General features: G+C 32.6%; 1 protein-coding gene across 1 annotated transcript; it reads right to left on the bottom strand.

The window, feature by feature from the left end:
* Window positions 1–15,394: 15,394 nt before the first annotated feature.
* LOC127707899 (uncharacterized) lies at window positions 15,395–23,296 on the bottom strand. Its single transcript, XM_052212657.1, has 2 exons — window positions 16,643–23,296; window positions 15,395–16,157 (listed from the first exon to the last, which is right to left on the bottom strand). The coding sequence occupies exons 1-2, from the start codon at window positions 23,039–23,041 to the stop codon at window positions 16,038–16,040; spliced, it is 6,519 nt and encodes a 2,172-aa protein (XP_052068617.1). The 5' UTR covers window positions 23,042–23,296; the 3' UTR covers window positions 15,395–16,037.
* Window positions 23,297–23,656: the final 360 nt, after the last annotated feature.

Genomic DNA, 23,656 nt, shown 5'->3' with positions numbered 1-23,656 from the left:
TTAAAAATTTCTTGCTGTTGTGCAACACTTAGTAAATCTGTTGTCAAGACTATAAACAAATAAAGTTCAATTAATTCTCAATGCCATATTAGAAATTTATGAAAATAAAAAGGGAGCTTACATCAATAGATATAAACAATTCACCAAAGTTTCATAAGAATTGGTGACAGCATTTTTGAGTTATTGTTTGAAAACTGGAAAATCACCCTTTTTTTAATGAATAAAACCCCATAACTCAGAAATGTTAAATGTAAAATTTATAAAATTCTAAAGAGAGTTTACATCAATACATACAAACAATTCACCAAAGTTTCATAAGAATTGCTGAAAGCATTTTTGAGTTTTTGTCCGAAAACTGAAAAATCCCCCCTTTTTTTATGGATAAAACCCTGTAACTCGGAAACGTAAAATCTAAAATTTATAAAAATCAAAAGAGAGCTCATGTTAATAGATATAAACAATTCACCACAATTTCTTGCAAGTTGGTGAAAGCATTCTTGACTTATTGTCCGAAAACTGGAAAATCCCCCTTTTTTTAATGAATAAAACCGTAAACTCGGAAACGTAAAATCTAAATTTTATAAAAAACGAAAGGGAGCTCACGTCAATAGATATAAACAATTCACCAAAGTTTTATGCAAATTGGTTAAAGCATTCTTGAGTTAATGTCCGACATGTTGACGACGGACAGACGGACGGACAGACGGACGGACGGACAGACGGACAACAGTATACCATAATACGTCCCGTAAACGGGCGTATAAAAACGGGACCCAAAATTAAAAATCTAAATACACGGTTAGATTCGGCATATCAAAGAACCCCAATAATTCAATTTTTGATGAAATCAAACAAAGTTAAATTTTGGACCCTTTGGACCTCAATGTGGACCAATTTAAAAACGGGACCCAAAATCCAAAAACTTAATACACGGTTAGATTCAGCATATTAAAGAACCCCAAGAATTCAAGAATAAAACCCCATTGAAATTGATCAAGAAATAAGCAATTTATACGAAGTATCTTCTTTTGCACAATACTGTGCAATTGAATATTTCTTGCTATTGCACAATACTGTACAATTGACAATTTCTTGCTATTGCGCAATATTGTGCTTTTGGATATTTCTTGCTATTGCGCAATACTGTGCAATTGAAGATTTCTTGCTATTGCGCAATACTGTGCAATTGAAGATTTCTTGCTATTGTGCAATACTGTGCAATTGAAAATTTCTTGCTATTGCACAATACTTATTATATAATAATTTACACATCCTGTTTGGTGTGTATCTCCTACCATATCATTATTATTTGCTTTTAAATATAAATCAGAAATAACCAACTTAAAATGGAAAATTTTAAAAGAAAAAAAAAGGAAAAAAAGAAAAAAAAAAAAAAAAAAATCCCCCCCCCCCCAAATTTTTTGAACCCCCTTATGATTCATCACCCCCAAACTCAATCCCAGCCTTCCCTTTGTGGTATGGTACCTTGCAGTACAATTTCAGAGAGATCCATACACTTGAACACAAGTTATTGTCTGGAAACTAGAAAAATGCTTATTTTTGGCCCCTTTTTGGCCCCCAATTCCTAAACGTTTCGGGCAATTACCCCCAAACTCAGTTCCAGCTTTCCCTTTGTGATATGGAACCTTGTAGTACAATTTCAGAAATATCCAAACACTTACACACAAGTTATTGTCATGAAACTAGAAAAATGCTTGTTTTTTGCCCCTTTTTTGGGCCCTTATTCCTAAAATTTTGAGGCAATTACCCCCAAAATCAATTACAGCCTTCCCTTTGTGATATGGAACCTTGTGGTACAATGTCAGAGAGATCCATACACTTACACACAAGTTATTGTCTGAAAGTTACAAAAATGCTTATTTTTGGCCCCTTTTTGGCCCCTAATTCCTTAACTGTTGGTACCATAACCCCCAAAATCAATCCCAACCTTCCTTTCGTGGTATTGAACCTTATGGTGAAATTTCATGGAGATCCATTCACTTAAACTAAAGTTAGAGTGCGAAAACCAATGTGTCTTCGGACGACGACGACGACGACGACGACGACGACGCCAACGTCATACCAATATACGACCAAAAAATTTTTAATTTTTGCGGTCGTATAACAAAAATTTTTTAATTTTTGCGGTCGTATAAAAACTGATTTTCAAATGACACCCTATCAATTTGAAAATATATGTATCTCAAACAATGTGCTGTTGGACCAAGTGTGGTCAAAACAAATAAAAATTTAGTATACAACTCTAAACCGGTATAAAAATGCATGGCTGTGTCACGTGTCTTCATTTCAAAATTCTCTGCTGAAAATATAGGCATTGATGGTGTTTGCGTAATTCCATCTGTGAAGCTCAACATTAGCTCGGCAGTTGGTGGTGGACAGTCATAAATCCTGACTGCAGTATGAATTACTTCTTCAGGAAAACCAACTTTACAATCAAAACTTTCCTCTAGATTTCTACTACAATATTCATCAAGTTTAGTTCTTTTGTTTTCACAGTAAACTGCCCTGATTTTTCTTTTTGCGGACGATTCAGTCTCTTGCTTGGTCCAGGAAAATAGGCTGGGATTGGCAGTAGACTTAAGTCTCTGTATGATGGGTTTGTGCCCTGAAAAAGGTTATAAAACTTAAGTTTTTTTTATAATTAAATGAACTACCATTAGCAATGCATACTTTGTACAGAAGCAAGTTAACTCGTACCATTGTAAACTTGTACCACGTAAACTCGTACCAACGTAAACTCGTACCACTGGGAAGTCGTACCAATCAGAACTCGTACCACTGCAAACTCGTACCATTAAAAATATATTCAAAAATACGAAAGTTTTATGATTTTTTTTTTGGTAAACTAAATAAAAAAAGTTGAATTACTTGAATTTTTTACTAGATTTTAATGAAAACTTAGACAAAAATATGAATGTTCTATGATTATTTTTTTTTTAAGCTTTACACAAAAAATTAAAATATCTTTGAAATTTATACCAGATTTTAATGAAAACTTTATAGACAAAAATACAAATGTAATTTCTTAATTACCATGCTAATAAATATATTAAATTCCTTTGATTGTGTGATTATTGGTTGATTATTAACTAATCAACTTGTTTTTTTTATCTTTAACTAATCAACTTGTATAATCATATAAGCATGGTCATATTCTGCTGATATGTGCTGAATATTGTATAAAAATAAATTTCATACTTTCTAACTGTTGGTCATAAACAATTTTAAACCTTTAAAACACAATCAATAAATTCTTTCATTAAATAAAATTCCTTTTAGAAACAATAGAAAAATACCCAAATCTATTCAATGTTACTGATTTGGAATGATTAAAAATTAAATCAAATAGTTGTCAGTAAAAGTTTAAAAAAGAGTCTATTCAAGGGAGACAACAAAGCCAATCATCCACGGTTTTCTCTATCCAATTAGACAAGGAAAATTAGCTACAAATTGGTTATTATAATTTCAAATTATATAAATTTTACAGACTTAAGAGGTATTGAGTGAAATTAAAGTATATATTCATCATTAAACACCATTTGAATGCATTTAAATAAGTTGGTACGAGTTTACAATGGTATGAATTTACCGTGGTACGAGTTAGCAGTGGTACGAGTTTGCATTGGAACGAGTTTTTGTTTAGTGGTACGAGTTGACATTGGTACGAGTTACAATGGTACGAGATAACTGTAATTCCTTTGTACTCGTAACCTGGCAAAATATTAACTAGATTTATTCATTACAATCTGGATAAAACTATGTTAGCCTGATTCAATGTACATCAAAATGTATGTTATGTAAATCCAAAGGACAAACAATGAGAGTTGTATGCAACAAACATACATTGTTTGTACCTAAATAACTATAATATAGATGAGAGCATGTCATTGTTTTGTTCCTGTTAACATTGTCATTGATATTTTTCAAGAAAGTCTATGAGGCATAGCTTATGCATTCCTGTCATTACTACATAAGCATAATTACTGCTAAAATAATTCTCAGTATGATATACCTCTTGTAAGAAATCATTATAATTGTAGCAAGCACCAAAAAATCTCAAACAGATCACATTGAATCGTAATCCAAAAAATTATGACGTCTTGAATTAACCACCCCCTTTTATTCTAAAACGATAATTGCGGTTGTAAACTGACTTTGGTTTATTCGCATGGCGATTACATATATAACTATATATTTTAAAAAGAAAATAGAGTTTTACCATGAATAGTTTCCTGCACGTAGTCTTTTTCAGTAAAATGTGCCTTGCAAACAACAGCTGATTGAGATGGACTCCACGATTTCATCGTGTTCTCGTCCAATCTGCGTATGGGCCATGGCGTTGATCCAACTTTTCCTTCTTTTTAAGTCATTTGGAAATGCATGTCCTCCTCTTAAATGACATCCAGGTACACAACAACAAGTACTTGGCATCGTTAATTAAAAATGCAACTGTAATAGTTGCAGTGCAGAAACCGGAAGTTGAAGTACAGGATCGGCTACCACGGCGCCACCTATTCAGGAACGATAATTTGCTACTTTATATAACTGCGAAATAACAATAACGTTAGACGGGTTCGCGTGCATAAACAGAAATGCGCTTTAAATTGTATAATATAATTCATGTTCAGTCGACCTTTAATTATTATATCAACGACTGAAATGATTTATAAACATCTAGATTGCAGATAACACTCGAAATTAACCCGACCTCTTTCCACACGGAATTCAAATAATTCTAGTTTGTCAATCGGTGGACTGCTTATAATGTAAAATACAAATATATCAAAAGTTTTTAAAACTAACAAAACACAATGATCGTTTCTCTATTTCCCAATGTAAATGAAATGAGACAAAAAACATTTTATACCACAATAAGAAGAGGAGAGAATCAACATTTTCCGGATCTACTTGGGGCTAAATGACCCCCCACGTAGATAAGTTGGATATCGCGGAAAGAAATATTAACACGGCAACTAGAAAGGCATTAAAGCACTGCCTTTAAAAACACACTATAAAATAACAATTGGAAGGCTTAACTCAATCAAAAAACGTAAATTAACACACAATGAACGAATAAATTTGACCTGTGACACCTGAATGCAAATACACAGTTAATAAAAAATTACAAGGGATAAATAATTAAAGTCAAAAGTAAATAAACAGGTTTAAACAAAGTCAAAGTATGATATCACTGTGAAATGTCAATTAATTTTTAGAAAATCATCACTTTTGAAGAAACCTGCGTCATATTATACACAGGTAAATGAAAATAATTTTGTTGTTAAGTATACTTCTCATTCTGTGTGTATAAAATCTTCCGTTTAGGAATACCAAGAAATTTCTTTATTATCAATAAAATTAATCTAACATTTGGTACATATGGGGTGAATATCAACAATAAAACTATACAATTAGTGCTAGATAAAACTTTCTGTACAGGTCCAAGAACAGCATCTAAGGAAAAATGAAATAATTTTGATGTTCATGGTACGAAGAAGTGAAAATTTGTAGTAATACCAGATAATCAAAGCTGGTATATAGACAAGATCCATGTTAACATTAAATAACAAAAAAGCATTACAAATAGTATCAACAGGTCAAATTAAAAAGAAAGTACGATTTGAGAGTACTCGCAGTTACTGACAGCTAGTTAAAAGCCAAAACAATTAATAATAAAAAATCATGCATCAGAGACTAAAATCAACTAAAATACATCTCAGGGATTTAGTATTTTAACGTCATGAACAGTCAAAGAAGACATGACTTGTGCAATGCCAAAAATAAATGTATCGACAGGTAGTAGGATAGTTAGGAGTGGCTTCAATATTACCATAAAATTTAGGATGTGAAATACCATTTTTAATAAGTTTTCTACAGGTACAGCCAAATTTACTTATCAAATCTTTGTATCTATGAAAGAACTTAGTAAAAGTTTTAAGTAATTTATGGTAACGAAATCCCTGACTTAATAATTTACCAGTGATGCATTGATTACGTTCGTTAAAATCTATGACATCACTACACACACGGGCTTACCGAACGAGTTGGGATATATAAACACTGTATGATGGAGCCAAAGGCACATCGCCGTCTAAAAAAGAAAAATTAACAATAGGGAATGAAAAATCGTCTCTTTTGTCGTAAATATTAGTATATGGAGTTTCCCTTTAGAAACTGAAATGTCTAAATCTAGAAAAGGACAACTGCTGCTGTTTATGTTAGATTTAGTTAAAGTAAGTTCTTTTGGGTAAATTTCGGTAGTATATTTAGAGAACTCTGTCAAGCCTTTTTACACAGGATTTTCAATGCTCAATAATCAGGTTGCTATCTAATCAGTTGAAAAAAAACAAATATTTGTTGTCTATGCTGTAATATGCGCCAATTCGATTCTCATTCGACAATTCCAATTTGCCTCTCTCTGCGGAAGACAACCAGTATTATAATAACCGTTTGGAACCTGTGACCGTGTTGACATCATAAACCTCATACGTACTACTGACAAACTGAGCGGTTTAAGTTGAGAAAGTCGAGGGGGCCTAGCTTTATGTTTTATGGAGAATATTTTGTAACAGTAAATGGATGACGAACGCCAATTGGAGGTCATAGCTCACATTGCCATCTGCATGGCCCAGGTGAGCCTAAAAAGCAGCTAACTATGGAGTTAAACTTTCTTATTTTTTGTAATTGTGTCGGCCATATTTGAGAGCGATTGTAATCATTAATATTATGGATGTTAAACTTTCTGGTTGAGTTTAATATCTTGAGGATAGTTTTTGACATTATACCTTGCTGTTCGGTGTGAGCTAAGGCTCCGTGTTGAAGGCCGTACTTTGACCTATAATGGTTTACTTTTACAAATTGTGACTTGGATGGAGAGTTGTCTTATTGGCACTCATACCACATCTTCTTATATCTATGTCTTCCTGTACAGACGTATTTGACGTTGTTTATGAAATAATCTTTGAAATACAGCCATCCATAACAGTGTAAGACGGCATGCTTTTATACCAGCAGGTTTTAATAAAATATACTTAAAATTTGCTCTCAGTTACGGCGATAATTCTTTGATTTGGTATTTGTTTTGTTTTGTATTTTGTTTTCGTTAGAGATCTATTGATTATAGTATGTTTTAGAGTTAAAAACTTTTCATTGATTTTTAATGTATTCTTTTATGGATCTTTTGTCAAGAAATTGATCGATATTAAATAAGGCAGGTCGGTATCTCAAACACCACATTGCATGTGTCTATCCAAAGTCAAAGAACTTTGTCCCTGGTTGTCTTATTTCTACGGAAGCCTTTTAATGACCTTCATACCATTTGTTCAATAAAACAAACAGCCTTTTCATTACATGTAGTTTTTTGTCATCGATATGCTTAGACAATGTGATTATATCAATTACATATGTTACTGTATTTTAATTTGTACATATGATATGCAATCCAATACACAAAAAGGTAGTAAGCACCTGTTTTTCCTTTGAGCGGGCCGCCATTTTAAAAATCGGCGACCTTTACGACGGACTCGAAAAGCGCGACGTCATAATACGGTTACGACACTATAGCGGCGCCGAGAGCGATGCGTATAAACAATAGTGTGATTTCCCTAGTACGAGTCGCCTACCCATTGGTAGATATAGGAGGAAGTAATCAGTATGTTAACGTCACAGGCCTTACTCGAGAGTCTGTGTCAATCCAGTTTACTCCACAAATGACTGTCGATCAGTTGAATTCATTGATACAACAGAAACTTAAACACGAACGAGGAAAACAAAAATTTTTGTACGAGATAAAAGAGTTGAATGTAAGTTAATTTACAAAGTGTAAAAGTGTCCTTTTCTAGACACTGTAAACATGGTGAAGGTTTGTTTAAAGAAATCGGTTGCATTTGCCAAGAAATCAGTTTTGGTCAAGTTTGTAAAACCCATTGTGGTCAGATTTACTGAGTACCGGTTATTTGGGCTACCTTAGAAAAAAATTCAACCCCAGAAACACCAAATTCAAATTAGCATTAAAGCAATGAATCTTTTAGTGATTATGATCATTGTTGTATGTTAATTACATTTCAACAATGTTGAAACCTTTTCTCTATTTCTCACATGAAGAGATATTTCTCGTATCACAGTGCACAGAGTATGATACGAATTTCGAAAGAGTGATGCGCTAATTTGATAGGACTATCCAGCATCATGAAACGACTTTACGACATTTCCATAGATTATTCGTTAGGTCATTGATGACTTTCAAAGGTCAAAACGATGTATGATTTCTTCAATAATATACAAAACACTCAAAACTTTTCACCTGAGAATATTATGTTTGTCAATTTTATTTCATTATTATATTGAAATTAAATAACTCGATATCCGATTTTCAATCGTTATGAATTCTATAATGAAATCATATATGTCCGATGTTCCCTGTTTTTTTTAACCAACAGAAATTACCACCCATGAATAAAATTTCCCTATTCAACTGAATTATGCAAAATATTAAATTTAAAACATTGCAGGTTATGGGACCAAATGGTAGATATACATTGTACAACTACTTTGTCAGATCATGGGGTCAAACCAAACAGTACAATTTGTTTAGTAGTTTGTTTGTTCAGTATACCGGCAAATTCGATGATGTTGTGTTTGATTTATACTGGGGCTACCCATACCATAAAAGGGATTATCTTGATGCATCTTGTTTGATTTTTAATGGAACTGCGTTTCGAAATTAGGTCAACTACAGCCATAGCACTGCAACTGCCATACGCCATTCTGGTGATATAATGGACGACGCCCATCGAGTAGGACACCATACTATCAATGTGTGGATGAAAAATATACCTTCTAACGTCACGTATTTGTTTTTAACCCTAAGCGCATGGAATTCGCCAAATATTGCTCAGTATCCAAATCCAAGTTTAAAGTTCTATGATTCTACAAAACCGAGGAAAGATCTTTGCAAGACAACATTTCATCACGCAAGAAACTCACAAGCAGCTGTAATGTGCTCTTTTTCTAGGAATTTGCATGGAAGATGGGAAATTTTCGAGTCTGGACAGCTTTCGGCTGGAAATGCAAAAAACTATAGTTCACTAGATTCTACAATACAACAGCTTATATCTAGAGGAATTTAAATGAGTCAGCTGATATGACAAAGTGTTTCAGTATAAAATAGATACGATATATGTTGAATATTGCTAATCGTTGTATTCTGTATTATGTTTACATTTTTCTCTGATAACGTGAGATAATCATACACATATCACTCAAGCACAGGTTTATTGTATATACAATAGATAATCAGACCAGAAGTATCTTTATTATTGTTATCTGCTTTTTCTAATTCTTACTCGATTTATACTTTTCCTGACCTGTTGATTACTTTTATTGAATCAACGTGTGGTTCATTTGATCTCAGTTTGCCATTGGTCAAAATTCGATTATGACGTCTGCTTTTCTTGCTTTCCTCTGAAATTCCCATTGTGACGTCATAAAAAAGGGCGACCATGCCTGATGATGTCACATCGAAAGAACACATCTTTTTGCAGATCATTCGAAAAGAAGGATTACGATTGTCTGCTGTGCATATCGTCTAAAAATCATTATAGAAACAGATTCCACCACCAAATCTCGTGCAATACGATATTTATCCACTATCGACTGTTAAGTTTGAATTATTAAAATTTGAAAATTTAACTGTCTCGAGTGGATAAATATCGTATCACACTTGATGCAGGGGTAGAATGAGACAACTATCCACCAAAATTCAAATGAAGTGGATGGAAGCAATTATAGGCAAACATACAGCCTTCAAAAATATATGTTACATCATTGCTAGGCCATTATAACAACATCAGCAATTATTGTAATATATATTATATACAAGAAAATTACACTTCAGATAGTTTCAGGTATGATTTGATAATTGTGCATAGTGGCACCAGCTGATCCAACTAAAACTGCTAATATGGCATATTCAAACTGTAGTACAATGTGGAATTAAACCATACACCACTGTTGGACACCATTATTGAAATTATTATTCTGATAAGAATATTCCTCCATGCAGCCTGCAACAATGAGCAAAACCTATACTGCATAGTAAGCTATAAACGACCACGAAATGACAAATGTAAAACAATAAAACTAAAGCAGCCTGATTTATGTACAAAACAATAATATTATGAAAAATAAATATGATATACAGCAACCATCAACAATCACCAAATTACTGGGTCCTCACTATGGACAGGTACATACAGAATGTGGCGGGTTAAACATGTTAGCTGGCACAAAACTCTTCCCTGACATGGGACAGTGTATGTGCATAATCTCAGACATTGAATCTTTTAAAAATAAATTGGAAATAACTTTTGAAAGTGGTAGGATTGGATAGCGGAAACGTTACGGTACAAACATTATTTGATACTTAAGAAATAGCTGAGATAAATATTTTAACCAATATTCATCTTAACTTCTGCCAAGTTTGCCTTTAGTTTTTTAATTAACCCAGTGCCTATAGCGCCCTTGGTGCTTTGATTTTGTAATTATGTGGGTCATATTTGAGAGCGATTGTATTCATTTATATTATGGGTGTTTCTGTTGAGTTAAGTATCTTAGGATAGTTTTTGAAATTGTTGGTTGACCGTTGACATGACTATCTGTACAGACGTTTCTTGCGTTGTTAATGAAATCATCTTTGCAATATATCCATCAATTTATATCAGCAGATTTTTAAAAAAACAACCACTTAAGTTGTGCACTCAATTACGGTGATCATACTTTGGGCTTCTGTTTTTCATTTTTTTCGTTATAGATTATGTAATGTTTCAGAGTTCAAAACTTTTTATCTACTTATTACAATGATATTATTTTAAGCCACTGATCGAGAAAAAAAGGAAGGTCGGTTTCTCAAAAATACTAGTTGGACACCACTTTTCATGTGTCTGACAAAAGTCCAGAAAATTGCCACTGTTTGTCTCATCTCATATCTTAATGTAAAACCCCATTTTTGTGAGGACTATGTTGCTTGGTCTCTACTTTTCATATGTCGTGTTTTGCAGACTGTTGTTTGTCTTTTCGTCGTCTTTCGTTTTTTTGCAAATCTTTTGTCCGTTTGTCTTCGATTTTTGAGTTTGAATGTTCCTTTTATATCTCCGCCTCTCTTATTTATAGAATTTGTGTAGATGCGGCAGATCTTGAATAGTTTCTGTTCATTCATTCAAAGCTCTAAAGACAACTGTCTATTTTGTTAAAGACTGCATCTTGACCTTTAGATGTCTTTTGGTTATACTCGTTGATGGGTTGCTGTCTCAGTGACGTATTTCACATTTCCTTTTATTTATGCCCAGTTTGTATAGTATTGACGACCCTCTTAAGTAGACTAGAGGCTCTAAAGGGTTTATGACGCTTACCTTAATCTTCACGAACGGTCACTTTTTGGTAAAAATCATCATTTAAAGGCAGTAACTCCATAAATATTTAACGGATAATTTCAGTCCTGATGTTGAAGTATTTGTAGATCTTGTCCTGCTGACCATTTTAGTTTTTATAGTTTCTATTTATCTATTACTGTCTTCAATATGATAAGCAAAACATCATTGAAAGGCAATAACTTCTATAAGGAGTTGAATGACAATTTGGACCATTTTGATTTATTTGTAGATCCTGTCTTGCTTATCATGTTTGCCATATAGATTTCTATCTGTTATAGTTTTTAAGATAAAAGTCAGATATTAGAAAAAATGGTAAGAATTGTCATTCTTTGGCAATAACTCCAATGAAAAATAGGCTGACAATATCAACCAAGTTAATTTATTTGTTCGTCTTGTGCTGATAATTTTGCTTATTGTTTACAAGATAAAAGGCAAAATGAAAATAAAAAGTTAGAATTTATTTGTTAATTGCAATACTCCAATAAGAAGTCGTCTGACAGTTTTGATTTAAAAACAGACCGAAGGTAGATTTCATTATTCTAAATATTTCTGCTACGCCAGAGTTTCTCTATCTATAATAGCATTTTTTTTTATATAAAAGACAAAACATGCATTTTACACCTATGTTCTATTTTTAGCCATGTCGGCTATGTTGGTTTGCAGGCGGACACATAACAAGATACCACAAGGAGGATTGTGGTCAAGTTTTGTTAAATTGGCCCGGAAGTTTCAGAGGAGAAGATTTTTTTTAAAAGTAATGAACGACGAACGACGGACACCAAGTTATGAGCAAAGCTGAATTTACTCTTGTGGTCAGGTGAGCTAAAACGTTATTTCAATCAAATATTAGATATGACTAAGCAAGGATAAAATATATGATATATATCTGATGTATGGCTATGTGAGTATTGACTGATTCAAAACTGCTTGCGTGATGTCCAGTAGCAAATATTTCATGTATATTTAGAACGATTAAATATATAATTGTAACAGTTATAACTTGAAATATTTTATAATTTTATAGTAATACAAAGACAAGTTGACAATCATTCACATTTTCAGGCGAGATTATTAAAAAAAATATTTTGAGAAGAGTGAAAGAGAGACATTTTTTGTGTATTATATTATGTTTTGTCTATCATAAACAATAAGAATGATGGCAATATTTTATTTATATTTTTATTACGAAATGACACAAAATATGATATTTAAATTGCAATCCATCAAGTTTTTAACCTAATCTAGCTTATATCCTACTGACATAAAATATGCATTTGACAATGACGATGTGCTTATTACTTGTTGCTATAGTGATATTGTAGAGGAACTTCTTACACTTCTAGGTCACTAATGTCCTTTTAGTGAGTTGATACACTTAGAGTAATGAAATGATTATGCATAATATATATTTAGGTAATAAATCAGACAAATACATTGTAAATACAAATAACTAATGAAATCCCGCAAAAACGTGATACAATTTTTTCAGTTTTGGTGTTAATAAGAGGTATGGATATAGTTATCCAAACAATCTATTCACACAATATTTATTTTCAAAATGCCTTTACGAATCATAACTCAAGCTCTTTAGTATCACACTTGTACTTTTCGTAACATTTAATAAACTTGTAAATACATATCGATGGTTTAAAATTTTGATTCTGATAGATTATTGAAAATCTTGAACATTTATCCAAGACATAAGCAAATTTCTGTCGTAGATAAAGCTATGTTTTGTTTTTTTCAGGAATAAAAACCCCAAAAATCTAATAGTTATAGTTTTACTTGTCCTGCCATCACGATTTTTGATTAAATTAAATAAAATGTTAAACTAAGGAATGCAACTATTTAAAATTATTTCGAAGCGGGCGGTAATTCAAGATTTAAATGATGTCTTCTATCTGTTTCTATTATTTAAATACTTTATAAATTTCATGCATAAAAATAATTGCAGACCCAAGGCATTAAAGAATTTTAGCTTTTTATTTCAAAGTTTGAGAAAACGGAATCGTCAAATGTCATCTCAAAATTAATATACTAGTTGTCGTATATAGAAAAATATTTAGATACAAAATCAGAGTTATGTCATAAGTTCATGGCATATGACAAATTCATAGACTAACATTTTTTTCTAATATAAAATAATTCCTATTACCCAGTTACAAACCTTCTGTTCGTCTCGGTCACGGAATATTTCTCATTTGGCTACATACGGAGTTTTGATATACTGGATCATAAGTATGTACTTCAATGGTACTATCACTACTAATAACAATTTTGGTAGTAAAACAACTACAACAACATCGTAATCGATGGAATGAAGGGGTTTTGAAGTGAAGGCAAAGTTGGGTGGGGGGGGGGGGGGGAGGGGGGGGGAGGGGGGGCAATAGTGTCCCTTTTCTCCCAAAGTTTGGAGGCAAGACGTTTTTATTCCCGCTTCACATCCCGATGTTTTTATTGTTTTCCATTTCCAATACCTCTGTTGAACCTCAACCCAAATTCTCATTTAAAAATAATCCATTCACTTCTGAGCACACACCATAAATTAAAGATTTAAAATCATCATAAAATTATAACAATAATGAAACGATTTTTCAAGATAAACAAATAAAAATTAAAACTTCTAAACATACTTTTAAAATACTAATAATATTTCTTTAAACATGTTAATTTAATTTATTTGAATTCTCATATTTATATTTATTTATTTCTTTTTAATGTATTTTTTTTTATGTCATCACATCTAACATTTTGTATGCATGCATGTTTTTAACTTCTCTGTAACCTTTGTACTTGCATGGTTTTATCTATCAAGTAAACAATGCGGAATGAAACAATTATTCAAGATATTAAACTGTATATACATGTACACGTGAATTATTTACAATTGTGCATGACAAATAAAAGTTAAAACTTCTAAACATAATTTTAAAATACTAATAATATTTCTTTAAACATGTTAATTTACTTTATTTGAATTCTCATATTTATATTTATTTATTTCTTTTTAATGTATTTTTTTTATGTCATCACATCTATTATTTTGTATGCATGCATGTTTTTAACTTCTCTGTAACCTTTGTACTTGCATGGTTATATCTATCAAGTAAACAATGCGGAATGAAACAATTATTCAAGATATTAAACTGTATATACATGTGAATTATTTACAATTGTGCATGACAAATAAAAATTAAAACTTTTAAACATAATTTTAAAGGACTAATAATATTTTTTTAAACATGTTAATTTACTTTATTTGAATTCTCATATTTATATTTCTTTCTTTCTTTTTAATGTATTTTTTTTTATGTCATCACATCTAACATTTTGTATGCATGCATGTTTTTAACTTCTCTGTAACCTTTGTACTTGCATGGTTTTATCTATCTAGTAAACAATGCGGAATTAAACAATTATTCAAGATATTAAACTGTATATACATGTACATGTGAATTATTTACAATCGTGCATGACAAATAAAAGTTAAATGTAGTAAACAAAGAAGAATTTTCTGTAAATGCATTCACAACTACTAACCATGATTATGGAGCAAGAAAAACATGACCTTATCAATTGTCTTCAATAAACTGCATACTAAAAGTACCAAACATAATAGTCAAAACAAAAAATATACAATGACTTTACTATTACATATACAGTTATTGGTATATATAATGTTGCCTATAATACATGTTATATCTAATAATAGCCTCTTACTTAAGAATAATATATGGAGCCTAAAAATCCGTTGTCTCTGTAAGGACAGAATGAAAGTTCTACTTCACAGAAGCATCTATTACCATATCACACCAGTATTTCATTGCCAATAGCCATACAAAATTAAAAGGCGATTTGCCCAATTCAATATCAATTCATTAAAAAACTAAACTTTAAAGGTATCAAATAAATTATAATAAAAAAAACTGATAAAGGAGAAAGTGTGAAAAAGTAAATTAAAGACAAATTTTGACATATCTACAGCGACCGATTTTCTTTTATTTATCATTATTTTGTTTTAAATTTATTTCAGCAATCCATGTCAATTCTTAGTAGTTAGAAAATATCTCTGTTAGATTAAAGTATTGATATACACAATTATAACAAAAATAAAATCAATCTATGTACACGAAAAGCGCACTGAATACAGCTTCATTATTTAGAAATTTTGATATAAAACATATAATAATTAAAAGATGTGGTATGATTGACAATGAATGAAACATCTTCCAACCAAAGAGAACAATTGACAAGGATTAAATCAACATACCTTAAATAAACCCTTAAATGTCAATGTATTCCTATTATAATTTATTCCTATTTATACAAAAATTTAACAGAATCTGACTGAAAGTTTAAATTTCCGATAAAAAATCATTATAATAAATCAGTGAAAATTCAAAAGCCAAGGGTAAAAGCAATATTTACAATGGCAATTATATTGACCAGTCAGATATCAGTTTGTCATTATAAAATATAATAATATTCATTGTTGATCTGGATGCAGATTCAGGATCACCAAGTACTGCATGAATCTTGTTTATCAACTATGAAAATAGGTTTATCCGAAAATGTCACCTTACTTGATTAAGTTTTCATAAATTTCTTCACAACTTTGCTTCTTGTTCGTTTTGGCAATTCGTTTAGTCCAGCAGGTTGGTAACCAATTGGAATTCCGGATACACGCGAATCTCTTTGCTTAGAATCCTGAAATACAGAGTACAAAATTTTTGAGCTGCCAGTCTCACCTTGTTATGTGGAATATGTTGTGAGATCAGTATGAATGTCTGCTTTTTTTGTTGCTCATTCATTGTTGCTGCATGGTAAACTCTAGGTGACTTGTGATTATTTAAAATATGAGTTGCCGTCTCATTGACGTTAACCCAACATTATTCTCTCATTCAATTAATTAAACCTTACCCATCTTATAAGTTTAGCACGAGGAATAATAATATATTGCGTAGAAAAGTTATATTTTTTAAATACTACTGCACGAAGCGAGAAACTTTGATTGTACGTACTCTAATATCTCTTTTGAAATCTTTAGTGACTACTTCCGATTTAAAGGAAGCTATTTAATCAAAGGTTTTTGATAGGAAAAATTAATGTCATCACGTTAATTAAATTTATTGGCAGTTATAGAGTATCTCTGTCAAAATTGAGTACTATATCTTTTTTTAATTATACGTTACCTCCATATAATCCTTTATGCACTGTAATGCCTCATATATATGTTCAACTTGAATTGCTGGTGACAACAAATCTTTCAGAGAAAGTCGGAGATGTTCACACAATACATATCCGTTCTCAAAATCATCCTTCCACCAGAAATGCTCATCACATAAATAGTCAATCAGGGATTGATCTGGCCGAATAACGTTATCACTAGACGAAAGACATCTGTGGACAAATACTTTAACAGCATGGGATAGCTTTTCAATTGACTTCATGTTGCTTTTTGAAAATCTTAGCAAACAATCCCGACCCTCTCTTGGAAGTTGCAAACGATAAGTATCCCCCAACGAGTTGGCTAAATTCTCTCCATTTAATTCCTCCAACCATTGATAGAAAGGAATGATATGGCCAATCTTGATGTCTGCAGGGAAAATATATTTCAATTCCAAGGAGGAAATTCCTAAAACAGTCTCCCACCTTTGTAGATATTCGGAAATAGGCTGTTCTGATTGAGCGCCTGTTTTTCTGATAAGCGAAAGGATTATTCCAGTATGTGTCAGCATGTCAGATATAAGTGATGCATCTCGTTCACTCTTCTGTACTACTTCCTTTTTTATATCTGTAGTTAAAGGATATTGATACATTTTTGATTGTAGGTCCATTAAAAGTTCTACGGTGTTTCGGAACAAATTGTCTGTAAAAGTTATTTTTGAAAGTACTTGGACATCAATCAAGCACTTTCCAATTAAAACTTCTGCCTGTATTTCCTGTTCTATTTTTTCGAAGTCAAAATCTATCTTTTGACTCAAACCATATCTGGAATCACACTGTGAAAACTGCAAATAACGGTCATTCCATTCAAATCTTAACAAATCTTTACTTCTGATATCAAGTAACGGGATAGTTTTTGGAGTTTCTTTGATAGATTTCAAGCTATGTGCCAGGCAAAGGAAATTGTTTTGAATTTTAGCTAAACAATTGAGAACTATTTGTAGCTGTGAATTTTCTCCATGCATAGCAGCATAATTCATCTTTGTCAGTGGTTGCATTAACTCCAGCACTTGCAAGTTGGTATCTTCAGTTTTTAAATGTTGCCAGTGACGAGACCGTATTTCATTCCAATCATTTTTAAATGACTCAAAAGACAATGTTAACACTTCTCTCCTTTTATAGTCATGCTCATCGGCTATAATCTTTGAAACAGTAACATCTTTAAAATCTACTTTCCGATACTTGTAACTAACATATGTAACCAATGTTAAATGCCATTTTAAAATTGATAACATCTTTTGTGGCAAACATAATTTATCCAGGTTGTCAATAACAAGCCGAAGAAAGGGAAACTCTTGTTTTGTTGTCATATGAAGATCGGCAAACATAATGAGTTTTGAAGGTTTTTTATACACTCTGAATAATTGTGTAACAAAGTTCATATCAGAACTGGATTGACATGGCGTTATTTCTAAGACACAATTGTCTATTGACGTTTCGCTTCTATCATACAGTGACGCAGAGTGCTGCTTTGACTCGTGAATAATGGTGTATCTGTCCATTACTATTTGTTGTATAATACATTCTTGGTCTGTCATAAGCCTGGTATATGCGTCTTTCACGTCTGCACATTGATATTTGACCGTAAACAAGCTAAGGGACTTAAATAGAATACTATGTAGTAAAATGCACAAGTCATTACTTGTTAGCTGTAAAACACTTTCCAAACTGTGCCAATATTGTCGGAGCTGCATCTCCAAATAGTCAGATACATCAGCACAATCAAACCCTACACTATTCTTAACAGATTCGAGAGATGTTGTTTCTAATTCCAAAGACAAAACAAGACTACTATGTAGAAATAATTGCAGTATGTTTCCAGAAATATTTGGAATAACAGAAAATTTGCTTGACGACTCATTTTCTTGCACGTTTTTGAACCTTGTGTATGGTACATTACACGACGCTATAGCACGAGGCTTCGTAATCAGCTGATACCAGAAGTTATCATGACTGGCTAGATTTCCAACAATACAAGCCAGATGAATCATGAAAGATACGATTTGTGGTTGTGGAGACTCAACCATCACAGATAAGTTGAAGAAGTTGTGCTTAAAGTTCTTCATTCCGAGCATTTTGTCGATAATGTTCTTTAGTTCCTCTGTGATTTGTAATTTTTGCACTAAGCTCGATATATGTTTAGCTACTTGTATCTCACTATCGTTTCTTTCCCTCAAACATTTGCTCATAAAGCAACTTTGAGTCACGAGACAGACGAAATTCCATATTCCTTTTCTCTCTAACAATAGATCATTCAACTTATTGTTCTTATGGCCTGCGCAATTTATATGAGCAAGGAACAAATTAAAACACTTCTTATCCAAGTGGAGGAACAATGGGTTGAAAACTGCCGATCTCTCCACGTATTTGTTCTCCCATTGGACATTTTTAAAGACCGGAATGTATGATTCAACCATGTTACATTTTTGCTGAATATGTTGATGCCCCACTCTTTGGTCAATATGTTTCATTAATAAATGAAGTATTTCTGAAGATAATAATTCCCCGTACTCGCTCTTGGTATAAACGTCCATAGCTGAATTTATGTGCTGGGAAAGAATTGGGAAGCTGCAGCAGTCGTATTTTGTAGATTCTAGCAAGTCAACAAAAAGTGACACAAACTTTCTAATGAATGCTAATGCAACGATGAATTTGAGAGAGAAAGCAACTGTTTCCAAAATCTGACAGGACTGAGAAAGACATTGTAGTATTTCGTCCGAATTACTGTCTATTGATTCAAGGTGTTCAATGGTGAGATGTTCATCAAACGCATAATGCTCTAGCGTGTCCAACAATAAGATTGGTAGCGACAGATTGATAGTATTTGTGATTTCAAGGTTAGTTAAATAAAAATCAAAGCAGTAACTAAAATTTTGCTCTCTCTCAAAACTGTCCGCATCTCTTAGCATGTTTATATATATGTCCATATTTTCGCTCAAATCTATGATGACTGCAAATTTGACAACTTGTCCAAAATATGACAATGTCTGATCAAAAAAGTCATTCCTCGTTATTTCCCTTAACACAAATTTCAACGGTTCGGTATTGTCTTGTGCTGAAATCAAACAACGCAAAATATAGGAACAAAAAAGCTTCTGTAATTTGCTTGCTTCCAATGATTTTTCGAACTTAAGTTTTCTTAATATTCTATATAAACATTCGCAAACAGTCGTTGAATCCAAATTTCCATTGCATTCAAGAATACATTGTCCTAAATCATTGATGTCAGCAACAGGGATGTTTTCATTTACTACCCTAAAATCTGCCAAGTCTTGACAAAACTTCAAAGCCGTTAGTTCACATGAATCATCATGAACAATATGAGCCAAAGGAAGCACATTTCTTATTAGACCGAGCCATTCCTTTATGTCTAGGTCCTTCAATACTTCTCTTGTTGGGAGAAGCGACAAACATACGTGTTTCACCAATTGTTCTCTTGACATGGAACTGCTTTTATATTTGATCATATCACATCGTAGTTGCATTTTAGTATCTCGATGACAAACGATCTTATCATTTTCATTGTTCCTTGATGGGCTGTTATCCGTTCCAGTATATAAGTTATTGTCTGTCTCGGAAGGTTCTTCTGAAGTAACATATGTAACCATATATTCGACCAATTTTTTTATTTCCATCACGTCGCTTGATTCAACGTCATGAGTTGATACACTGTTTATCGTTTCAATTTCATGATCCTTCGTTCCGCCACTATCGTTAAAACTGAAAGATAAATGATCGCCATTCAGCTGAATTTCTTTATTTTGTGTGACAACATAGCTCGCTTTATTTCCAAATTCTTTAAACCAATTCATAGCTGTAATTGGTAAAATTGAAATATCAATTGACCGAATTAATAAATTAACCATTTCACATATTGCAATTATAACCTGGCCATATACCCATAAACCTGCATGCATATTTGAAATAAGACCGAGAAAATCATAGTGCTCCAGTTTGCCAAGGTCTATAAAATTCGATAGCGCCCATTTGAAAATGTTAATTCTCTGTAATTCATTCGTTTCACTCAGCATGGTAAAGGAATGGAAATTGCAGAAATCGCGAATAAAATCTTTATTTCTATCTGTGTAAGTAAATTCTTCTTCTAAAATGTTTATAGCTTCGTAACAGATGAAATCAATACAGCTAGTGGTTGTTTGTTCAAAAAGATCTTTTGGAATTTCTTCATCTGGGTCGATGGAATTATCAATTCGAAGTCGTCCTATGATTTCAAGATAATCATTTTTCCTAGAGTCAATTTTCATCATTAATACCTGACTGCAAGGCATGTAAAAGTTTAAAGGCTCACTACTACATACATACCATTCGGGCCCCGACGGTGGAGGAATATCATCAGTGCTGACGTAATTTTCTGATAAAACCATTTGTTTCCATACAAGTTTTCTTGCAGGAGTACTCGAATCTTCCACAAATATAGGATTTAATAAGTTTTGCTCCACTAACTTGAAAATGAAAAGTGTAAGTGGATGTCTAATAATTTCTTGAATGCCATGTTCAAGAGCATCAATAAAAGATCCCGCCTTCAATAGTTCGTATGGGTTTTTAGCCACATTTAAGCACGATGAACTTGATGCCACATTTTGTAATTCATAACTACCTTGTTCAAAAACATCAAAATCCAATGATGTTTTCTTTGTCCAACTAAGAATATAGGCCTCTATAGTAGTAATCACTTCACTGGACGAAGTCATCCGGGTCATCAAATCTTCAATAGTTTGAACAGAGACATGTTTCGATGTGAATTGTATTCTAGAAAAGGCCCATAACATCATGTTTTTGATATAATTATCTAAAGGTCTTCGTTCACTTAAAATTTGTACTATATCAACACTAAGGAACTGTTCAAGTAAAGTTCGAGGTTTCCGGATACTATCAATAAACAATAATCTCCAACCAGACAGAAAGGTCAGCGGTATATCGTAAGAACCGTTTCTTTCCAAATGTACAACAATGCAAATATATTTTCCCTGCTGACACAAATCTATCTTGTGGGTTCGAATGTGTTTCTCTATAATTCCCTTTACAAGCAATAAGTGTTGGCTCTCTGTTGAACTAATGCAATGTAATAGAAATATATCATTGTCAGACTGGAAAAACTCTTCAACTGTGAGGGAAAATTGTTTTTCTGATTTAAAAATGGCCAATTTGTCTCTCTGAAGCTTTCTCAATTTACCAGAAGTATCTATTATGGCATTTATTCCCGAAAATGTGTAAACAACATTTAAGTATGCACAACTATCTGATTTGGCCTCTTGTTTATCTGAATCATATCCTGATGCCATTTCCTTGTCTGTAAAATCATTCAATTTTGCGTTTTCTTTCCATACTTCCTGCAGTGTTTGTTCTTTAAAGCTGTTTCTGAAATCATCAATTTCAAAATTGGTCACATCTTCTGTTAATTTCGAATCCTCTCGGATGGCGTTGTCTGGTGTCTGGGTGTCAAGAGTATTGCACTGTCCGATATCTAAGTATTCTATCCCAACTCCGTCTAATATTTCAACATGTTTTAAATCATTAGCTTCCTTTAATATTTCTTCTGTTTCGGCAATTTGTTCCTTTATGTCAGTAGATGCCATGTGTAAAGAGTCAAAGTAATGACATAAACCATTGTGAATAGGCAATTGCATATACTTGTTAATTATCTGATTTATCTCAGAAGAAGTCTTTGAATTTGAAAACACACTTTCCGTTAAACGAATAATAACTTCCGGTGGAATAAGCCATAGTAAAGTATCAAATGCTACTTTTTTAACTGTTTCGATCGATGCAGTGCATTTAGCGAGATGCTGCGATCTGATTATAAGCGAAATCAGCAAGTTCTGACTGTATGATGGTATCAAATCATACGGAGAGAAGGAATGATTCGGAATTTTACAAAAGATAATCATTTCTTTATTAAGATCATCAACTGCTTTTTTCAAGCTTTCTTTGCCTAAAAAGTCAGAAAATGTTACCTGTTGTTTTTCAAATCTGTTCAAAAAAGGTGGATCAGAGTAATCTAGTTTAGATTCTTCGACAAGGACTACACATTTGAAGTTGTCATGTACTTGGCACATTGGGTTGCTGTAATGTCCCAATGCTACTCTACAATGTTTCTTCTTCCCGACAACCGTATAATTTTGATTCAGCATGTCGTATAAACTGCCGTATATCGATTCAAGATCCTTTAGTATCAAAACCATACCTTGTTCCATGCAAAGAATTATTCGGCTAATAATTCTATAGTTGTAAGCATCTGTTAAGTCATCTTCAAATCTACTACCAAAGATAATGTCAAAAGGCATTCCTAACTCATTTATTTGATTTTCAAGAATACTGATCACAGCGTCCCCATTCGTTATAAGCATTAAATGACGACATGAATTGTCTGTTATATTTTCAACTATGAGCTTTATTACAGGTATTTCTTTTGATCTAATTCCAGGTATATACTTCCTAAATATTTCAAAAATTTTATTTGTTTCTGTTGGGAGACCACCAAAATTACGAAATATGCCTGTTAGAATAACTTCACATACTTCATTGTCGTCTGTGTTCTCACAAATATCTTTATTCCTTCCCAAATATTTGATCAAAGAATAAAAGTCACGGAGTCCATGAAAATTGGGGAACTTCAGCTCGTGCAAATAGTATTCATTATAAGCTTTTGCTATTCCCTCGAGTAGTTCAGTGTGCACTGTTTGTTGTAAACTGGTATGTTTCGTATCAAGACTGAATGCACCTACCTCTTGACTGGGTGTCATGGTTTCGCTTATTGATTTTCCAGTATAAATAAGATCATTTAAATCCATATCTGGTCTTGACAAATGAATTGCTCTATTCATCTTTGCAGCATCTAAGGCCCAATTAGAAATTCCTACCACTGCAACGTTTAGTTGTTCGTCGTGACGTTCTATCAGGCCATGGAGCACTTTCAATGGATTAAATTTTGATATCTCAGCCAATCCAATTTCATCTAGGAT

The sequence above is a fragment of the Mytilus californianus genome, unplaced genomic scaffold (assembly GCF_021869535.1).
Source record: "Mytilus californianus isolate M0D057914Y unplaced genomic scaffold, xbMytCali1.0.p SCAF_7, whole genome shotgun sequence".
Taxonomy (NCBI): domain Eukaryota; kingdom Metazoa; phylum Mollusca; class Bivalvia; order Mytilida; family Mytilidae; genus Mytilus; species Mytilus californianus.
This window is presented reverse-complemented; position numbering and strand designations above follow the sequence as displayed.

Bases quoted from the DNA above. Each gene is read 5' to 3' on its own strand.
- LOC127707899 (XM_052212657.1), bottom strand. From the start codon at position 23,041: ATGCTTATAACGAATGGGGACGCTGTGATCAGTATTCTTGAAAATCAA. The intron at 16,158-16,642 runs GTAACGTATAAT...TCTGTATTTCAG, and splicing joins GCATAAAGGATTATATGGAG to GATTCTAAGCAAAGAGATTC.